Genomic DNA, 19,612 nt, shown 5'->3' with positions numbered 1-19,612 from the left:
ACATTCATTAATTTAGTATTAAAGATGTCCCGTTGTTCATCAATCAACATAATCAAAATTTAAAACATGTTATTTTAACGGTGCTATCATGAAGCCCATGTCCTTATATCCAAGCATTTTTTTGTTTTTCTTGCAGTTATCACATATAAGCTCATGTTTCCTGAATAATGGAAATAGTTTTCAGACAGTTCATGAATAAAATATATGAAAACTTGAAAAAAAAAGGAGAATTGAACAGAAAAGACATCATTAAATACAATTTATAAATTCTAAAGAACTTGCTAAAGGAGGCAACATGTCTCTAAAACTGATCAGTTATCTCTGCTGTCTTCCTAAAACTAAACTGAACCTCTAAAATGAACTATGATGTGCAGTGTGTCCTGTTCTGGTGACTGATCTGCTGTTTCTAAAGAACAATGTCAGCAAACTATTTACGATATTTATCCATGATAAAATGAAGTATTTCTCTGGAGGGGATTCCAAGCAAGCCTTTGGGAAATCCTGAGCAAACAACTGTGCAGTATAACACTGTAAACACATTCTTGGAGCGAGTAAACTGTTTGCTTGGTAGCTCAGAGATAAATCATGGAGGGTATCACATCACATTTAGGTCGGTATCTGAGGTATTTGGCTGAAATTGTATTCAGAGAAACAAGCAGAGAGTCAGTGTGTTGCTAAGTGGGAATCAAACTTGTGATATTTTGCTTTGGGATCATCTTATTCTCATATGGTAACTGAGTGGCTCATCTCATTATACTGTACTCATCACAAGCGCGATATCATTATATAAAGTCACAGACCAGTTGCCAGAATAAAATGTTGGCATTTTATATTCCTGCAAACCGTTTAAATGTGTACATTTCATACATACTTATATTATATCAACATTTATTCAATACATGACATATCACATTCACTGATGAGATGGCTGCCAAGCCAGAGAGACCATGTTTTTTTTATCTGTAAGCGTGAAACCACTGGATATTTTTAACAATATGTTGGGACAGTTTCCAGCCTGATCTTTTCCTTACGAAAAACTAATGTGTTTTTGTGCTTAAACCTCACCAAAGCATGAGCACAGAGTGATCCCAACATGAAATAAAAAAATCTAACTTAAAGAAGTATATACTGCTAACATTTATATTGGCCATATGCAATTATATGATATTAGTTTTTAACAACAAATCAATGATGTTATATAATAATCTTCGATCTAAATTATTAAAACATGAGCCAAAAATAGGTTTGTTTACTGTAAACTCTGGTGATCTTATTGTTTTTCCAGCAAAACACTTTTCAGTGTTTGAGCATAAATTCTACATAAGCATCAGTTCAAACTGGTCTGATGATTGTAAAAAATATCCTGGTATATTTTTTAGCATAATCTTCTTTCTCCACTCTGAAAAGGGCATTTCAACTTCTGTTATGAAAATTCTAAATAATAACAGATAAATCATTAACTGTTACATTTCTTTTCATGAGGCTGATTATTCAAGGGTTAGTCTGACATTATTCAGTTTGTTTACTTCTTGGTGACAAATCCCATTATAAGACCAAAACCAGCAACATTTTCTGTTTCTCAACACTTTCTGATTTCCTGCCTGTGACTCTCAACTCACCAAGCCATTTGGTTCCACTGAAAATCTTTTAGAACAGCTAACAAATATATAGTGTCAGGATAAAAAAAAAAAAGATTCAGTCATGTCCCTACTGCTGCTGACTGTAGTTTTTTATCAAACAAACAGCAGGCAATAGTACTTTTGTTGGGGACTATTTTCAGTGGGGGATTAATCCACATTTGGTGTTTTATTGAGTAATAGTGGTTAGTGGATTCAATCAATGATGGTTTTGATCTTATGAGATTGATATCTCAAAACGTACCATATGCTTTAGCTACAGCTAAAACTTGAGCCTGCAGATTCACAGAGGTTGCTATCATTCTTCCTGACTGTAATATTTCATTATATTTAATAATATAGAATCAGCACAGCAGTGGACTTAAACCTTTCCATAATTTTCCATAATATTTGCACAATTCCCAAAGTGAACATTTACTACTTTTCTTCTCGTTTAGAGCGGTGAGGAAACCCTGAGCTCATCCTGCACAAACAAACATCCTGTCTGCTTCCACATGACTGATGTTAAAAACAACAAGACGACAACAAGACACCAGATGCTCTCACTCCTCTGTTATACACATCTGATGCAGCAAGGGCATCAGGGCTACATTAAGACAGATTTGTACCGCTGACCTCATGATTCGACCCTGACACATTGTTTGGGGGAACTCTGTCATAACATCTCAGAGACACAATCAAATCTGTAACTCACTGAAATTCTTTTCATACAGCCTACTTATTTCCAGGGTTAATTACTGTGGAGTCATCCAGCAGGAATGTGAGATTGGTGGCCAAACGCAGGACTCCTCTGACTCTACACTTGCGCTGCAGGACGATGTCATAAACCAAATGTCAAAATCTGATGAAGGAGCTCACAAAGGCAAAAAACATATCTTGCTGAGCGGTGTTGCTGAACTCCTTCAGGACTTTTACGTGCATCTCAAGAGAGACGAGATTTTAAAACAAATTACAACCTTTACTGTAAATCTATTGGAAATATTTGTTCCTTCATTTATTTATTTGTGCTGTCAAAGATCTCTACTGTGAATCATTTTGATCATCATCATCATCATTATCATCATCATCACCACAACTCAAACCCATCATCTCGCAGTCCAAGTGCTTAAGATTTACTGATGATACTGTATCTGTGTACTTTTACATGAATAAAAGTTAATTTAAGGACTTGTAGTTTTGAAATTGTGTTGTTTATTTGCTTGGTGCCTAAATAAAGGACTCAATGTATTTTATCTTTTTGACAGGCATCTCTAAATATGTAATGAATTCTTATTTAAAATGATCTCCGATATATAAATGCATGATGAAGATTAAACTGTTTGCCTTTCAATCCTGTTCTTTCCCAGCTAAGTGTTTTCCTAAGAGTCCTGAGAGCGTATCATCTCAAGAGGGAGAGAAACATCCCATCATATTAAACACTTCATAACTGATTTCTTTCTATATGTGCTCTGGGACTGGTTCTGCAAACTTTACTGACAGATTTAAAGCTCTCCATCATATTGAGATATTCATTACATTTGTCATCGAGTGGCTAAAGCACACTGGAGATGCTCCCAGTAGTCAAAAAGCAGCACAGCCGGCTACACCGCACCCCAGAAAGAATCAAGCAACATCTCTGTTTGTTCAAACATATCAGGAAAATCCACCCTAAAAAGGAATTCAGTCAAACTATTCCTCTAATCCTGGACACACAGAGGATACCCGGTTTGCTTTCACAGCTTGTAGTGATGTTTTTAAGGGATTTGTTTTCTGGTAAACCTGAATGTTTTAAAACAGTCCATGAACTGAAGCCAATGTGGGTGTAAAACTTAGATAAACACTGTAGAAATGTCTTCAGTCACTCTATTGTTCAGTGTCAGTGGAACAGCTCCAGCTCACGTCTCTAGATAAAATGAAGAGCCAATTGTGTGTTTGTGTGTGCGTACATGCATACATGCGTGCATGCGTAAGAGAGTGGTCCGACATAGCAGAGAAGACGGACGCAGCATTCAGGGCTGACACATATAGTCCATGGGAAATTATCAAGTCCAGAGTGTTACCACTGGAATGAGTTTGTTCATGGACAAGCTGAATAAAGTTAGAAATATCGAGAAGTCCCAAAAAAGCTTTCCTTAGAGGGTCAGAGGGCTTATTTAAGTGGATATTGAAATCCCCAATAATTAGGATCTCATTTGAGTGAGTCACAAAATCTGCAATAAATTCACCAAATCCTTCTAGGATTTGGCAGTAAGCCCCTGAAGGTCTGTACAGTACAACCAGGTGAAAGCCTGTTCCCTGGACAAGGCTGTTACTACTTGATGAGGATGGTTTTAAAGCCAGAGCCTCAAATGAAGTAAATAAATATCCTGGTTGGAGCTTAAACTGAAAATAGATTTGTAGATTAGAGCAAAGCCTCTCCCCTGTTTAGAGGACCGAGCAACATGGGCATAGTTATAGTCAGGAGGAGAGGCTTCGTTTAATGGCAGAAAAGTATTAGGTTTCAGCCATGTTTCACATAAGCCAATCATGTCCAGCTTATGCTCAGCAATCAAATCATTCATCAGTAAGGCTTTGGTTGATAGTGATCTAATATTAATAAAGCCAAATTTGAGGGTTTTAAGCTCATTGGAGCAGTTTCCAGTGACAGGCCGTTCAGTTGAGTTCATGGTAATAATAATTTAGGAATTGGAACAAGGTAAAAATAACAAAAAGGGATATTTTGCTCATCTTTCTTGACACATACTCAATTGAAAACAGTACAATGGCAACATATTTATTGTTTACCTCATCAGTTCATTTCATTTTTGTAAATATATGCTTATTCTGAATTTGATGTCAGCAACACCTTTCAAACATATTGGGGCAGGAGCAACAAAAGAACAGGTAACAGGTAATAGTATCATGATTGGGTATGAAAGGGAAATCTTTGAAAGGCTCCGTTGTTTACAAGAAAGGTTGAAGGGTATCTCAACACTTTGTCAATCACATGATGGAATCTGAGTTGTAAGTATACTGATGACACCATTATATTTGTATCTATTTCTATCTTTTTTCCTGCCGTTATTTTGAATATCATAAAACAATATAGAACTCACCACAAGAGGCTCGCCTCCAGCAACAGGCTTGTAAGTGATCCTGTAGTTCTGGACGGGGCCGGGGGCTGCGTCCCATTTCACAGAGAGCGAGGAAGTGGTGGCGTTGAAAACCCTCAAGTTTTGAGGAGGCTCAGGAGGCACTGGGAGTACACACATAAACTCCAGTAAGATAATCAGAAAAACAATGCAAACTGTGTTTTATTAGCGATGATGATGGTGATGGTGAGGATGATGATGGCAGTGATGGCGATGCTCCCACAATCCCGCAGGTCATACAAGCTGAAGGGGTCAATTTCACGATAAAAACAGGAGCAGCAGTTTGGTCAATGAAGCTGTTGAGAGCAGGGCTGGAGGTCAGCAATTTCTCATTCAAATCATTTGTCTTAATAACTAAAGGCATTAAAAAAATAAAAATAGTTAAAAAATGTGTGATCAGAATAATGTGAGGCAATACGCTAACACATTCTGTTATTGCACCCAATACATTTAGACAGACTTCATATCAATTTTTAAATTTTTACAAATAGATTAGGAAAAATATCATGACCAATTTTAAAAGATAAATTGCAGTGTAAGCAGGTTACTGAGTCCTGTATTAAATTGTTTGCTGATGTTATTGAATTCAGGCTTACTGACCTTCAACCCCACAGTAGAAACACTGTATGATAACACAACAACATGCAATAACATTAATTTGATGACTGGGTGAACACTGATGACGGATGACGTGATGAATTAATGTGAGATGAATGAAAATGTGACTACAGAAATGTTACAATGACACCATGGTGAAGGATGGTGGGTAAAATAAACAAAAGAAAATGGCCGACATTCACATGGATGGAGGTCTGTGGAGGATGACATGTTACAGGTCAACTTACACACTTTCTGCATTAAAAGCTCTGAATCTACGTTCACACCACAATCTATAACACATCAACCATGGACCTAAAGTGGATTTTTTAAATCTACATTTGTTTGTTTATGCCATATGATGTACACAGAGAAGAAATGTTCAGTGTTGAGATAAGACAGCGCTTCATTCATCTGTAAACAAATGTTTGTACCTGAACCATTCAATATTCTCAGTGAAACCATTTTCATAACCGCTGTGGTTTTTAAAAGTTTAATTCAAGTGTTGTGCTCAGGGAATTGCATTATTTTCAGTTTTTTAACAACTAAAATATGACACAACATCAATACTAATATTGTGGCAGAAGCTAAACATTCTGGCTAAACAAAAAAACTTGAAGTGTTGAAGTGACTACATTTGCTATATTTGTCAGGTGATTTTAGCTGTTTACATGTAAAAAGCATCAGTGATTTTGCCATGGTTACCAGCAGCCTAACTTTGAATGTACACTCATATAAAAAGCTGGATTAACTGCTGAATAAAACCATGATCGAGGTGTCCAGATTTAGATGGATTCAGTTTTATCCACAGCTCCTTGTCGGTTTCTATTATCATGGTTTAAAATTCCTTATTAATTAAAATCTATAGTAAAATCACTTATATTTTCTGAAAAAGCAAGGGAATGAAAATGTAAAAAAGCAGCAGTGTCTAACAGCGACTGACTAAGGTTTCTTGTGGTGTGAACGCACAGTGAAGCACTGAAATGCACGTTCATGCAGTTAAGAAAGAAAAAGTGTGCTTCTATCAACACTGTCTCTCATGGTTCACAATACCGTTCCAGACAACATCATGAACATTACGATGAAAGGAACCTTTCCTTCTCACATGACATACTTACATACATCCTTCAACACTAGAAAGAGACGTTGAGAAAACGACAACATTATTATTTCAACATGAGTTACATCTGTGAGTTTAAAACGTGATTTTTTTGCGCGCTGGACAGATGATGTTGGTTCAGCGGTTTGCTTACATGTGCGCTCGCTTCCCATCAGGTCCTCGCTCTCTGACTCGTCAGGGTAAATGGCTGTGACAGTAACGGAGTATTCAGTGTCGGGGTCCAAGTTCGGCAAGACATGACTGTTCTCATCGCTGTTCAGGATGGCCTGGTGATGGAGCAAGAGGAAGTACTGTATATTAACAGAGCTTATTCTGTTCCAATAGACATAACTGTGATCTAGGTAGTAGGACATGATAAACTATATTTTAATGGTGTAGTTGAAGATCCTTTGCAATTCAAATCAAATTGCTGTTTCAGTGGCATTAACAAGTAAGAAATCCTCTGAAATAAATACAGAACATCCAAGTTAAAGTTTCCGAAAAATAACATTGGTTGCACAAAAACTGTAAAGCTTTAATTTAAGTATTTATGGTTTTTGTCCTATCTTGGTCTTCTTAGTAAAGGAAAAAAATATAGGTAACACTATCTTTTTTCATCAATAAATGAGAAAAAATGATCACATCCCAAGGAGGGTGTGACCATTAGAAAACCACAAAATAAATTCATTGTTAGAAGAAGTCATTTTCATTTTGCACAACTTCTGTGCAGAGAATTCTTTCATTGTCAGCCATAAAACAGTCAAGAAGTCTGATGAAGAGGTCCAGAAAAAAATAAAAAATAAAAATGATGGTCCAACAGCTGATATTTGAGCCTCTAATGTTGCAATTTCTTTAATGACCAATTTGGTTTTCTTGTCTTTTTCCTCTGCCAAAACAAAAAAACGGAATTTCAATGCTGTAAAATCTCTTTTAATACAGCAAATGCCTTCACATTATTCCTCAACTAATTAAACCTCTTAATGGACTGTGCATCACCCAATAATTGAGTCTGTAAGCTAAAGATAAGTTTAGCCTTCAGTGTCATACTTAAGGTAAAAACTTACGGTGCTACAAACTCAAACTCCAAAACAAACAAACTCCTGGTCTTTGGAGAAAATCCATCATGACTCAGACTGAATCTTATAGAGGGAGTTACTTTGCCTTCCTCAACATTTACTCTAAGGATTCATCTACCTTTCAGAAGGTCGGATATATAACTGAAGACGTGTTTCCAAAATTGTGTGATGGTCGTTTTGTCTTTTCTCCATTTTTGTGCACGGCGCCCAATAAACTACATTTAAGGCACGTCATGTGTCTTTCTTACACTGAATTCAAATCAGTACAAAAAAAAGTACAACTGTTCAGCTGGCTTTCACCACTTACTACAGATTTCCCCTCACTGTGTATTTGATTTAAACCCATTGACCTTTTTTTTATTTGTCAATAAAGAACGCCTAATAATGTGAAATTCTGGGTTGATCTAAAATTGTTATGAAGAGCCTGGCATTCATTTCATCCACAGGCTGTCATGCTGAAGGAATTGAACCAAAAGTGGGTCCAAAAACAACATTTGAGGGCCAAAGTATAACAAGAAGAAAACAAAGCAAGCATTATTGTTGCTTTAGCTAAGATGAATGTTTTTACTTAATTCTGGGCAAACACAATAACTACGTTTTTTGAGGCATGTCAGTTTAATGGATCTGCGGAACCACTATGGGTCTTCCGTGTGATTTTCTGTTAGACTCCAGTAATAAGAAAAATCTTTGATGACAATACTACAGCATGACTTTGATTTTTTCACCTAAACAAAAACATCTCCAGTTTCATCATCGTCATTTAATCGAGCCTCCTCGGAGAGCAGACCACATGTCAGAGAGGCAGGACTGTCAATGGGAAGGATCAAAGTCTGGACTAGTTCAGAAAGTCTGAGCTGCATCAAGCAGGTGTGCATTAATGCTCTGAACCTGAACTCAGAGCTGTATCTGAGTTCAGGCTCCAGTTTTAATCAGAGGAAACACAGTGAGGCTGCAGGCAAAGAAACCTTCACCACTGGCTGGATTTTGTGTGAGGTGAATCAAACCAGATGTTCAGTGTCACTGCAGACAAATGCTGCTGTCCAAGCTAAGCTCATTTGCATATTTCAAGAGATATCACTTGACTGTATTGTTTATCCAGCTGCTGAAGATGCATTCTCAATAACAAACAGAAATGTAAAGTGGACAAAACAAATCCAGATACAATCTGGATACAAGCCAAGATGCCAGATGTGTCAGTCTAAGCCAGTAGTGGATGTTGATTTGGAATTTCTAAAACCTCAAAAATGTTTTGGAGATGTGTCTTTATCCACCTCAGTTGTTTGCCCATATTAAAAAACTCAGGATGCGTCTGTGTGTACTATACAACGATTTACCACATTTGAGTAAGTTAATTAGTTAAAATTGCATCAACTGATTAGTTGACTAGTTAAGGCTGAAAAACAGAAAAAAGCTGAAAAATATAATTTTTTAACCAGTCGTGCTTGTTACTTACAAACTGGAAGTTGGTTTCCCCCTTCTTGGTCCAGCCAATGCGGTAGAGGGCCACATCTGGGGCTCCATGGTCCCAAGTGGCTCTGAAGGAGGACTGGGTCACCTCGGAGAACTGCAGGTTCTTTGGAGCTGGAACTACATCTGTTTAAACAGACAGAAACAAGATGGAGAAAGGATGTTAAAAGAATGTTAATTACGATATAACAATATGGAAATAGAAACGATGCATTATGTGTCTGAATTCAACACTATTTTTGTCTCTATGTGTGTCAATCAATTGATGTAATACTTTAAACGGCTGTGGCTGTCAGTATGCCAACAGTTAGCTTTCATGCCAAGAGAGGTTTGTCAAGAGAATGTTGGTCTTGAGCTCCAGGAGTATAACTTCTTCCTTTGTAAAGTACCCAGTAACAAAAATGCTGCATTAATGGTGTACATTGTTTTGAAATATGCACATGGTAGGTTAGCTAAGCACTATAATATTTTTTTTCAATTTGATGAAAACACCTATTCAGAGATCTGGAACCTGGCTCGGTTACAGTTACAGAATCTACTATGATATTAAAAGGTCCTCACAAGTATAGAACCACAACATGTGTGTGTGTTTAAACACTGCAAACAAGTTTTTCCAGGTCACCTGGGATTAACGATAACCAGAGCCAATGCAGTAAATGATCACACACACAGACTTAATGGTGCACAGAGAGAGTCCAGCCTCAATGGAGGCTGTTTTCAGTCCAGGAGGGGAAGTAAAGAAAAGCTACCCCAGAGCTCATCACCATCACAGACACTGTACACATGTGCTGTTCAGGTACTGGACAGGGTTTGTCACACTGGTCGAGTTTGAGAAGGTTAAAGGGTGAGTTTTCAACATTTTGTCATTAATCCCTGATGATATCTTGCCAAATACGTTCCTGTTTTGACCAGTCTTTGATAAAATTGCTTCTAAAACTTCTATCTTCAAGGTGTAGACATTTTCCTTTGATCTGTATATCATGAATGGAATAGTAGAAAATAAGATGTAAACCAGGGTCACACAAAGTCAGCCTACTTTCTTTCAAAAAGCAGATTCAGACCTGTGATAGCATTTCCGAGCATGGTTGATCCAGGTCCCTCATCGTAGATTGGGGTGACAGCCACATCATACTCAGTCTGTGAGATGAGACTGGTCAGATCCAGAGTGGTGATGCCACCTTCGACTTCAACCTGTCGGGGACAAATTTAATCAGCAGTGAGTAAAAATCACTCAACAAGCACACACATTGTGTGAATGCTGCACAACCCTCTAATTTAAATAGCAAAAGGTTTTTTATATGCGTCGAAACTTAAGAAAATAGAAATTCGCGCCAGCAGGAATTGTTAAAAATTTTTGCTGACTCAAATGTATGAACACTAACATATTCCTACATGTAGCATATTTGCAAAGCACCACATACTAGTGAAATGGCATCACATTTCACAGGATTACTTTAAATGTTAATCTAAATATGTTTTTTCAAATAGATCTCACATGCAAGAACTTGGTCAAATTTAGTAAAAGAATCAGGGTTAGGGTTAGGTCTGCAACAGCAGAGTATAATTGGTCCCCTTTGCTGGTGTTTGTTTGCTGCTTAAATTAAAGACAGTGACAATGAGGCTATAGGTAAAGAGCCTGGAACTAGGATTATTTACCCTTTAAACATGATTGATATTTGCATGAATCTAAACATGACTCAGTGACATTTTCCTTTGATTTGGTCAAGCTTCGGAAACATACTCATTCTTGAATGAGGAGGCCTTAAAGTGTTTAGAAAAAATGGAAATGACAACTCTATACATGACAGCTGAGCCAACTTCCTCTACTGATTTGATATTATTAAAAGTTAAAGCTACTAAATGGACCTTGGGGAGAAATTTTTAGAAACAGTTTTTTTATCCCAAGTTCAAGAAGTCTGATCCTCATTAGCTAGATGTTGCCTTGCAAAGCAAATGGTAGGAAATCTGAGGCCAAGTTTTTTAAATGTGGAAAAAAAAAACGTTAAAAATAGATGACTGGCCACTTTCCAACTGCAAAAACTTTTTTGATTTTTTTTTTTTTTTTTGCCTGTCACGTTTGAAGCGCTGGATAACAGGGAACTGAAGAAAGCACCATGGAGTCCAGGGACCATGTTGTGGTGAATACTTTTTTATAGTTAATTATTTCTATATATTCTATTATTTATTCCTCTATTTAGTCTCTTTTTCAAACTCAATACTGACTGACAATGTTGAGGGCAACTATTTACATCCTTAACTTCAATTGAAAGGGTAAAAAATGAGCGTGTCCACCCGGGTTTCGTGTTTTCATCACAACTGATAAGAGCTGGAGCTGATTAATACCTGTGACTACGTGTGAGTGGTCCTACCTGGGAATAAATGCCGATTGTATCCTTTCCCATTGAAGACAAAAGCCAAATTAGTGGTTGAAAAGGGGGTTGTCCAGTGTGAAAGGGATATTACACTTGTACCACAAGTCTGTGTGTTCATAATAATGAACTCTTCGTATTTAATACTATATTTCAAGCTCTGTCGATTTACTATGGGATTCAGAGAGTTTTTGGGAGACTAGTTTTATAGTCTTATGTGAAATTATAAGAAGAGATAAATGAAACTATATAGAATATCTGGGCAAAGCCTTGATATATAAAACATGAGACATGTGTCCTCAATCCACTTTTCTATTTCAGGTTTCAGGTTTATTAGTGCTAGTGGTAAGTTACATAAGCAGTAGAGAATATAACACTCAGCATTCAGAAGGCATTAATCCAATGTGTCTACTATGGACACAAGAAACCTTCAGCTGTAATCCTTAAGAGGAGTTGAGCTGCTGTGTGTCATCCATCAAAACATTCTGGAAAATCTTGCAGGTGTCAGCCGACAGCACCTTGGGCTCCCGATTCATTGCAGACTGCTTGTCATCAACAGTGAGAAATTATGAGTAGTGCTGGGATGATCCAGTCAGGCTGGGCTGATGACCTGAGCCAGCACTCCTCTGCCAGCAGACTGATCAGCCAAATCTGCTCAGAGTCCGGCTGTAACTCCTGAATCAGTCCTGACTTCCTCACTTTCCCAGTGCGAGGGTTCACCGTTGACTAAAACTACATCCCGATGAACCTCTCGGTGAGGTTTTATTGTTAAAGGCATCTCTGACTGACCTTACAAACAGTGTGAACACTTTCAACAAGTGTTGTGCCACAACTGATACCTGCCAATAGGAAAGGTTGCACCTCTACACTCTGCTTTTCACATGGAACGCATTTAGACTGTTTAGATGGTACTTTCACAGTTGGACAGAGTTTGAATTGCACAATAAGGACAAAGAAGGAGGCTGCCTGAGATTTAAAAAATCCAAAGCAAACAAAACCTGAAGATTGGTAAAAGAAATAAAAAATATGGCCTTTAAAAGCAAATAGTGGGAAAGATAATGATGCCACAGGCTACTATAATGAGTTTCCACAAAAATTAAATGAAGGATGGGTTTTGACTCAGAATAGAACCATTTAAATATTGGTGTGGATACCGATAGAAGAACAGATCCAGGATTTTTTTCTTTTTTCACTCTATCATTGTGAGATAGGTTGGTTTTTTTGTCAGTTTTATTAATCAGTTTTATAAAATAGTGGATAATACATAGGTACAATAGGTAAGCATACTTAGGTTGGTGGTTGGGCCATGGTCGAGGTATGCTCTCTACTGAGTGCCATTCTAGTTTTCAATATCAATTCATGTGCCAATTATTTTCTCTAAATTAATATATGAAATGTCATACGGTGGCGTATAAATGTATATCAGGTGCTCTGATCTTTTGATGAATTATTTACATTTTTTTTCTGACAAACATTCCAAAATGCACATCAATTCATGGTGATATAAAACAAAATAAAGCAGCAAATACTCACTCTCTGGAAGCTGGAACCAGACAAAATTTGGTGATCTTACTTAAAAAAGACTTAAAAGATTAACTAATCAATTAATTGACTAATCATTTAACATTCACCCCCAATGGAGCTCAAATTGTAATTTTAAAAAAAAAATGTCATTTATAATATTAGAGTTTATTCCCACTTAGTCCAAAAAAGGAATGGCTACATAACCAGTTCTCAGACTGTTTTTTTAAACCTTGTATCATGGGATTCAGTGATTTCAGTATCAGTCAGGAAACACAGGAGGACAGAACCTCTGTTACCTCTTTCAGGTCTCCCTCCTCTGGTTTGTAGGTGATCATGTACTTGCGGACCGCTCCAGGAGCAGCATCCCAGTTGAGCTTCATGGCGCTGTGAGTAACATCAGTGATTCTCAGGACTCCAGCAGGAGGCACGGGCACTGAGGGTGGACAGGGAACAGACATCTATTAAAACTTTTAACCATCCTGAGTGAAGCACAAAAGCATTTATAAAACCAAATGTTGATGACGGACATGGTGGGGCCAAAACTTACAGAGAAGCTGAAAAACAGACAGCAGCTCAGTTTGTCAGTGCATCTGTTTTCTATCTATAAGCCCACAATCCAAAATCTGAACTCCAGCATGTGGGATATGTGATCCAGCTCTTATAAAATAAAAGCTGACATAAAAATAAAACACAGTTAAATTTTGCAAAAAGTTCTTTCCTTTACTAAAACCTTTTCTAATAAACACAAGGTTTTATTAAAGAGGAGATAAGTCTTGGCATCTTGTAATCATAAATCATTGTCTATGTTTCAAAAAAAGAATTACATTTGTGAAATAATGTGTTCAAATATTTTCTAACATTTCTTTATAATCTTTGATTGTACAGAATTAATCTCATTATTTGAGACACATTAATAAGATCACTATATGATATGATAGGTAGGAAGTTTAAGTTCTTTGGAAAACTCCTGAAGGTTCCTTACAGCCAATGTTGAGTAGAAAGTATATTTAAGAAAGCAACACAGCAAATTTCAAATATATTTTTTCTGTCTGTGTACAGAATCAGTTCAGCATTACATACATGTGACTCCTGTCCCCTCTAGAGGGTCACTGGCAGCTTCTCCATGCAAGGCATAAAGTGAGATAGAGTATTCTGTGATGGGTATGAGCTGCACCAGCTGGATGCTAGATACATCTCCTCCAACACGCTCCTGCAGAGGGAGAGAGGGGAAAACAAGAACAGAGACAGAGGGATGGGGGTTGAGGTTGGACAACAGATGAGACAAGACATGTGAGAAAGGGTTTTTGTTGTGTTGTTTTAACTGAACTGGTTAACAGACCCAACTCTCAAACTGCTGGTGTGATGTTTATGACCTCTAGTGCTTCACACAAACATGACATTTCTCTTTCCTGCTTAAACATGACAATACACCTGTGCACAAAGTCAAGAAAGTCCCATGAAGAAATTATTTTCCCGTCTGGTGAACAACAATATAACTGGCCTGTAAGGAGCCCTGACCTCAACCCCATCCAACAACGCTGGGAACTTGAAACTTGAACTATTACTGTGAGCCAGACCTGATCACCCAACATCAGTGTCTCTAATGTGTCTCAAATCCCTTAAGCCAGGTTTCAAAAATGGTGTCTATAAACTTTTGGCCATGTACTTATATACATTATATTACATTATACTTAATATACACACATATTAAACTGGCAGAGATCATTTTATCAGTATTTACTTTTAAATTGATAAACACTGATTATTCATGTAACACCCCACTTTACTCTGAGGTCATGATTCCCACTTCAGGTGCGTATTTTCCACTAAGGACCACCTTGCTGTACATTAAATCATCCCTTACATTTTCCTTTGCTGTATAATTGCATATGAGGGTTAACACCACAGAAGCGTTCAGCATCTGTTCTGTGTATATCACCCTGATGACTTCACGCCGTGAGCTAATCCTTCCCATTACCCAGCGTGTCTGTGGGTCTCTGCTTTTTGCAGGCCTGGCCTGAGCCGGGCTGTTAAAGTCCACTTCCTGCTCTATGAAGCACTCATCTCATTGCCATCTGGAAGCAGTAAGGCGACATGAGCAGGAGCCTGCTCTTATAAAGTCAATGTGGAAATGCTGAGCACACACATTAAGATGTGGGTGAGTTTGTGTGTTTCTCATGTTTAAAAGTGTTTGGATGCTTGTTTTTTTTAGTGCACTTGCATAGCTGATGTTGTAGGGACATACGTTCACTAAGTCCATTATGGGGACTCACTCCTTACAGGAACTTTGGCTCAGACTGGTGTGGTGGTAATGTTGGTAATGGTAATGCCTTATTCTTTTCTTTTCTCTAGATAGATTCACTGTAACCTTTTGATATTTCCTGCAAATGACTCAGTTTCCCATCATTCACAGGGAGCACTCATGTCCAGATTAAGTCCCTCAGAGGACCATCGGTAGACCACCATGGGACCTTTTTCAGAAAAAATATGCGTAGCAGTTCATGCCAGGTGACAAATAAAGTTTTTAACCTAAATGAATAGTCCCATGTACGACACAAATGTTGTTAATTAATAACTCAAGAAAGTCATAGTTTGTCATAAAAATAAAATATAAGACTTCCAAAATACGTAATCAGAATGACTACACACCCAACAGTTGCTTAAGTGACATCAGCTCGTTTAACAACCATTAACTGAAACCCTGTAGATCAAGTCCTGTATATTAGATAGCTTACAAACAGCATCAAAAATGTATTTGTCTCCACCATTAACGATCATACATATTTTTTGCCCAAAAAAATCCTGCAAGGCCTTCTATTGCCTTAGCTACGAACATTCCACCTTCAGCTAACAGGGCATGAGGCTAACAAAACATAAACATGGCTAAAAGATGGTCAATCCTACACCAGTTAACATGCAGTTAGTTTACTGTATTGTTTCAGGTAGTAATTTTCATTGTATGGAAAATATGAAAAAAAACAACAAAAAAAAACAATCTTAGCTGGGCTAAGCCCCCAGGAGGCAAAGTCAATTCTAACAATCCTTTATGTTAGCTTGCTGCAGAGTACGGGACCCTAGAATTACATAAAAATAAATTACTGCTGTCTAAGTAGATGTCTGTCAGTAAACTTCAAACCATTTCCCATGTTAAACACACAGCCTCACAAGTAAGATTTGAAAGAAGAATGACTTTACCTCCCTCTCCAGCTGAGGCTCAGTAGCGTTGATGGATTTGTACCGGAGCATGTAGCCTGTGGCACCAGCTGCCTTCTCCCATCTCACCCTCATTGTGCTGGAGGTCTCATCATAAACAATCATGTTCTTTGCAGCTGACAGCGGCACTGAAACGACAAAAACACACAAGAAAGGCTCAATATAACAGGGACTTCCAGTTGAATGTTTCTTAGTAGACTAGCATAACACCAATGCTGGACAATCTTGAATATTTGCTGTTTTAATAATTTGTGTAATAGAGCCAACGTTCTGATGTAAGTTTAAGTATCCAGACTTGAGAGCAACAACCGGGGATTCTTTGAATCAAATGACTGAATGGGCGAGTCAGCAATGATCTATTTTGATATACAATATTTGGAGTTGGTTTTGGTTTTGGCCCAAACAGATAATGACACAAACAGGCAAGCAACATCAAGGTCATATTTAGAAAATCTCAGGATGTCCCAAAGAGACGAAGGCTCTTTTATTTATATTATGTGGGATTTTTTTGCCTTTATTGGACAGCATACAAAATTACGTATGTGATTGCTGATTTATTAAGCGTCTTCCAAACAGGAAGCCCTGTTTCATTAATGGAAACTCAAACCAACTGTGACTTGATCGTATGGACAGTATTGTTTGTGTATTCAAAGCCTGATATATCTTGTTCCTTTTCTGGGCTGTAGAGCCCCAGTGTTGTACAAAAAGCTATTTGATAATTCAATGGAAAGGTCTGATTAAAACTGGAACTAAAATAAATAAATCAAAATCCATTAACACAGAAAAAAATACGTGCTCTTTTATTACCTATCTTAAACGGTTAAAAATTCCTTTAGCCTGTTGTTGTCTGTGTTTCCACCATGGTCTAAAGACTCATGAATATTAGGCAAATTATTCAGTTGATATATGAAAAATATCATCGATCATTTTTCCATCTGTTGTACGTTTATTCTGTGATGATGAAGTGTCGAAGAGTAATGACCAAAAAACAGTTTGCGGCTTTAGATCCTCCAAAGTTTCCTGGTCCCTGGGGAAAGTCCTGCAGTGGATTTAGCTCATAAATAAGGTAAATTCAATTTCTTCTATTAACCCTGCTTCTTCCTTGCAAAATTGTTTGTTGTATATTTGTATATTTTAATTAATCAATTGTATCTTTTTAATGATATATTGTACTATATGTAGTTTTAGTACTTTTTTGTACTTTAAGAGAAGGAAAAAGGAAAATTTCCACTGAGGTGGACAATAAAGTTAATCTAATCTAGTCTAATTCTTGTTTGCACAAGTGTGGTGACAGTAAATGTGAATGGAAGGATTCCAAGGCTGGCTATCATAATGTCTAGTTCACTTTTACTGTGAACAGGATGTGCCATGTTGAGCACCAATAAACATTTCTTTTAACAGAGAAAATGTGTCATTTTGGGCTTTTAAGAGTGTGGTTTGCACAATAAGCCCTATCTCTTCACTGTTAAGCACTATGAAAGATCAATAGAGGACACCACCCAAAACCCGCAGCCTCCAGCCTCCAGTCTTTACACACTTTATGTTTGAGTCACTCTGACAAACGGCAGACAGTGTTTTCAGAAGGACATAATGACCTAAGTGAGTGTTAGTTTCAAAAATGAGGCCGTGGTGATCTAATGGCTGTGGGTGCCATCCAAGTGGACGACGACAGAACTATCACTTATTGTTTTATGACAGTGGGAAACTGCTTATTGTTAAAATCAGTCGCACATTTAAGAACAAATAAAATGAACATTAAAGGACAGATGAACAAATAAAAGCATTTAGAGCACTGCACTTAACACATCGTTAAATTATATCAGTTTATTTAAGATATACAAAATGACCACAGCCCTGATGAATCACCTCTTTACAGTTGTCTTAATGGCGCGAAGGGATTCTTACTTTGCCCAGCAAAGGCGAGCATCAGCTCACAGCATTGCATCCTGGGACCATGTTTGTGTTAAGCAGTTTTCTGCATAAGATCAGATGCTAAATATATATTGTATAAACAGGGATGTTGGAGCGGATTTGAGGCGGACAAGAAGTGAGTAAACAAGTTCCAACGATGTGTGTGAAACAGGCTAATGAGCAGAGAAATCAGGCTGTTTATCTCACAAACCATATGGAAGAAACAGAACGCTTTCCCACATCAGTGAAACACCACAGAGCGACACTATCTGCCTTTAAAGCTCGTCTTTAATTACATCTGCCACCCAAAGGGCACCCAGTGTCTTGTGAAAATGGAAACAAAGCACTTCTGTTAATACACAAAGAGGCAAAGAGGAAGAGGAAACACACTTACAGGTGGTCTCGGTGCCCTTCAAAGGCTCGCTGCTCTCCTCGCCAACCACAGAGTAAACATTGACGATGTACTCCGTCAGAGGGGTCAGGCCTTCAAGCACAGCCGTCGTCACCGACCCGTCGACCAGCAGCTGAAATGATGAAGGACTGGTTGTTATACCCTTGCCAGTAATTTTACTTTGATTTTTCAAGATTTAATCCAAAAGTGTAACAATTACATTATATAGTCTAATTGAGATGTGTCTGAAATCCAGACAAAGACTCCAGACAAAAATGGCCGAGTTCATTCTACTTCATTTCTTTCTATTTGATCAATGTGAAGTTTTTTTACACAACGGGATGAGAAGAAAATAAAAGATGTGACCTTGCTTTAAATACGTATTCAAATGTTTTTCGCTGTGACAAAAACAATTTCCAATGAAAACAGTTGACAGTAGATTTACAGCTTGTTGAGTTTTCACTTTTCAGCACAGACAATGGAATTTAATTAACCCTCATGGTGTTGAGGTGCAAGGAGAAGATTCAGTTGGCCAAATAAAGCCAAAACCTACTGCAACTACAGACAGGAGAACTAAGAGGTTTAATGGAGGGTATAATTAATTCTTCGTTAATACAGAAACAAATGTCTGGTCTGATTCATAATCTTGTTGTCCTGGTTTAAATATAAAAAATTACACATTAGGACTTCACTTATTTAGAGAAGATACTGTACATGCATTAGTGTTTGGACAATTAACAACTGAGCTTTGTCAGCTTCTTTGAATGAATTGTTTTCTAAATTGTTCATCAAAAAAAGTATTTTCTAACAGTGTCAGCTTCTCTGCTAGACTGACATCAATATTAGCCTCAACAGTAAGCTTCATCAGTGTTGGCTTCTCTTCTTTTGACAGTTATTTGGAATTGAGAACAGGGTCTATGCCATTCTAACTAAGGATTCCTAATTGAGCCAATTCGTCAGTTATGAAGGTTCTTTAATAGCTAAATTCCTATCCTATGATAAGAGTTTTTCCTAAAAGTCATAAAATTTCCCCTTAAACAGAGGTAAAATAGGATTTCAGATTACAGACATTCACTTATAAAGCCTCTGGTTCCCCCATTGTTATTTGGGATGACTTTCACTCTCTTGTTCCAGGTATAAATGGTCAAAAGACTCAGAAAATTGGTGGGATCCATAAAACTTCATCAGAAGAATTTGCATGTTGTGCTTCCTGGTTCA

At 37.5% G+C, this 19,612-nt stretch overlaps 1 protein-coding gene across 8 annotated transcripts in view; it reads right to left on the bottom strand.

Moving 5' to 3' along the window:
• col12a1b (collagen, type XII, alpha 1b) overlaps positions 1 to 19,612 on the bottom strand; it is a 137,801-nt gene that overhangs the window by 68,773 nt on the left and 49,416 nt on the right. For 7 of the 8 annotated variants that reach the window (XM_030404872.1, XM_030404868.1, XM_030404866.1 and 4 more), the window contains 9 exons: positions 18,398 to 18,527; positions 16,075 to 16,220; positions 13,960 to 14,089; positions 13,176 to 13,312; positions 10,048 to 10,177; positions 8,973 to 9,112; positions 6,598 to 6,730; positions 6,463 to 6,477; positions 4,712 to 4,851 (listed from right to left, as the gene is read on the bottom strand). In XM_030404872.1, coding sequence (XP_030260732.1) covers positions 4,712 to 4,851; positions 6,463 to 6,477; positions 6,598 to 6,730; positions 8,973 to 9,112; positions 10,048 to 10,177; positions 13,176 to 13,312; positions 13,960 to 14,089; positions 16,075 to 16,220; positions 18,398 to 18,527 — 1,101 coding nt within the window. The remainder of the gene's footprint in view (positions 1 to 4,711; positions 4,852 to 6,462; positions 6,478 to 6,597; positions 6,731 to 8,972; positions 9,113 to 10,047; positions 10,178 to 13,175; positions 13,313 to 13,959; positions 14,090 to 16,074; positions 16,221 to 18,397; positions 18,528 to 19,612) is intronic. The other variant, XM_030404871.1, reaches the window with a different exon arrangement.

This window comes from Sparus aurata, chromosome 22, assembly GCF_900880675.1.
Source record: "Sparus aurata chromosome 22, fSpaAur1.1, whole genome shotgun sequence".
In the NCBI taxonomy this organism is placed as follows: Eukaryota; Metazoa; Chordata; class Actinopteri; order Spariformes; family Sparidae; genus Sparus; species Sparus aurata.
Note: the sequence above shows the minus strand (reverse complement) of the source record. Positions and strands in the feature narration are given on the sequence as shown.